The 2,500-nt window shown below is 47.8% G+C and overlaps 1 protein-coding gene across 1 annotated transcript in view; it reads left to right on the forward strand.

Moving 5' to 3' along the window:
• eps8l2 (EPS8 like 2) overlaps positions 1-2,500 on the forward strand; it is a 47,786-nt gene that overhangs the window by 37,401 nt on the left and 7,885 nt on the right. The window contains exons 12-14 of the mRNA XM_031564642.2: positions 215-362; positions 584-618; positions 734-824. Of these exons, the coding sequence (XP_031420502.1) occupies positions 215-362; positions 584-618; positions 734-824 (274 nt within the window). The remainder of the gene's footprint in view (positions 1-214; positions 363-583; positions 619-733; positions 825-2,500) is intronic.

Below are 2,500 nucleotides of genomic sequence, written 5' to 3' on the forward strand. Positions count from 1 at the left end.
CCCCCCCACACACGCACACACACACATACACATACACATGCAGAACCACACACACACACACACATGCAGAACCACACACACACTCACACTCACACTCACACATATGTAAAACCACACACACACACACATGCAGAACCACACACACTCACACACACACACACACAAACCCATATTTGACCAGAAGGCTAAAGCCGTCTCCTTGTTTCTTCCCCAGGTGTGATTGGCCGAAGGAGCAGTGTGCTCCCCTCTACATCCCAAAGTTTCGGAATGGCTGGGAGCCGCCCACGGAACTCTTCCGAACGTCGCCATGGGAGACGGAGGGCCTCCTTCCCCCCATGAGCCCCGGCAGGAAGTCAGATGAGGTGAGGCCACCACAGACAGGAAGTACCTGTCATCTTAGAGCTCCCTCATTGTGCTCCAGTTCACATCCCCATCAGGAGTCCACACTCACTGCTGTGTGTGTGTGTGTGTGTGTGTGTGTGTGTGTGTCTGTGTGTGTGTGTGTGTGTGTGTGTGTCTGTGTGTGTGTGTGTGTGTGTGTGTGTGTGTCATATCTTTACTAATCTCAGTGATTTATTTCTAGGTATTTGGACAGCCATCCTTCCACGCTGCAAATGGGTACAGTTGACTTCTTTTACTTATACTTATATGTGTGGAGCCTGTGTGTGTATCCCTATATCTCATTATTTCTGTGTGTGTGTGTGTGTGTGTGTGTGTGTGTTTTTCTCCTCAGGTCTGCGGCTCGTAAATATGTGAAGACCCGCTACCGTTTTCTGGCCCGCAACGCTAATGAGCTTTCAGTCATGGAGGATGAGGTGCTAGAGGTGAGAATGGGTCTGGGACGGAGGGAAGGGGGGAGAGAGCGAGAGAGAGAGAGAGAGAGAGAGAGAGAGAGAGAGAGAAGGGGAGATAGAGAGAAGGGGAAAGAAGGGGAGAGAAAGAGAGAGAAGGGGAGAGAGAGAGAGAGAAAGAGAGAGAAGGGGAAAGAAGGGGAGAGAAAGAGAGAGAAGGGGGAGAGAGAAGGGGAAAGAATTGAGAGATAGAAGGGGAGATAGAGATAGAAGGGGAGAGAGAGAGCGAGAAGGGGGGAGAGAGAGAGAGAAGGGGAGAGAGAGAGGGGAGAGAGAGAGAGGGAAGGGGGGAGAGAGAGAAGGGGAGAGAGAGAGAGGGAGAGAGAGAGAGATAGAGAGAAAGAGAGGGAAGGGGGGAGAGAGAGAAGGGGAGAGAGAGAGACAGAAAGAGAGAGAAGGGGAGAGAAGGGGGAGAGAGAGAGAGAAGGAGATAGAAAGAGAGAGAAGGGGAGAGAGAGAGAGAGAAGGGGAGAGAGAGAGAAGGGAATAGAAGAGGAGAGATAGAGAGAGAAAGAGAGAAGGGAAGAGAGAGAGAAGGGGAGAGAGAGAGAGGGAAGGGGGAGAGAGAGAAGGGGAGAGAAGGGGAGAGATAGAGAGGGAAGGGGGAGAGAGAGAGAGAGGGAAGGGGGGAGAGAGAGAGAAGGGGAGAGAGAGAGAGGGAAGGGGGGAGAGAGAGAGAGAGGGAAGGGGGGAGAGAGAGAGAAGGGGAGAGAGAGAGAGGGAAGGGGGGAGAGAGAGAAGGGGAGAGATAGAGAGGGAAGGGGGGAGAGAGAGAGAGGGAAGGGGGGAGAGAGAGAGAAGGGGAGAGAGAGAGAGGGAAGGGGGGAGAGAGAGAGAGATAGTCAGGTGGCTTAACAACGCGATCGTGACAAGAGTGATAAAAGCATGAAATTTGGCACACAATTAGCTTATACCCTACTAAAAGATATTAGAAGGGGTGCCCAAGTGAAACTGCTAATTTTTTTCGTTTTAATGAGATATTAAGTTTTGACCTAAATCAAGATATGCGTTACCTGTGGTCCGATTTTCAAAACGGTTATTTTGCCTAGAAATGCTTACCAAATAAGTAATAAATCAGTTATTTATGCATGTTTGTGTTTTCTTGTTTGTTTCTGATATCCACTAGTTTAAACAAATGTTCCTTTTAAGTAGCAAAACAGACAAAAAGACTTGTGCCCGTGCGCGCGCTCATCCAAGATGGCGGGAAAGACGTAATTCTGCTATATCTGTTAGGTAAAACCGTTATTTTACCACCATTTAAAACCATATTTGCATTTGTATCTTTTATATGTATAAGGACTGTAATATTGTATTAAAGATTTGCTTCAACATCATTAAAATAGTAACAACAAAGGCGCATTACAGTACCAGGAGGCTACGCAGAAAAAAGTAAATTTGGCGCAGCTTGAGCGTGTCTTTTCGCACATCAAAACTGATAATATGAGGAATGTGCTGTTATAAATTGCTCTACGATTTGCTCTCTGGACAATCACATTAACACATTGGCTTGCATCTCAACTTTTCTTGAACACATTTGCAACGTGAGCAGCGCTGTTTGCAGGTGCACGTAATCAGCTCTCTCCATACAGTATAGACACTTGGGGATAGTCATCCAAACCTAATGCTAACATGGCCGTGAAGTGGTGTTA

The sequence above is a fragment of the Clupea harengus genome, chromosome 3 (genome assembly GCF_900700415.2).
Source record: "Clupea harengus chromosome 3, Ch_v2.0.2, whole genome shotgun sequence".
NCBI classification, from domain to species: domain Eukaryota; kingdom Metazoa; phylum Chordata; class Actinopteri; order Clupeiformes; family Clupeidae; genus Clupea; species Clupea harengus.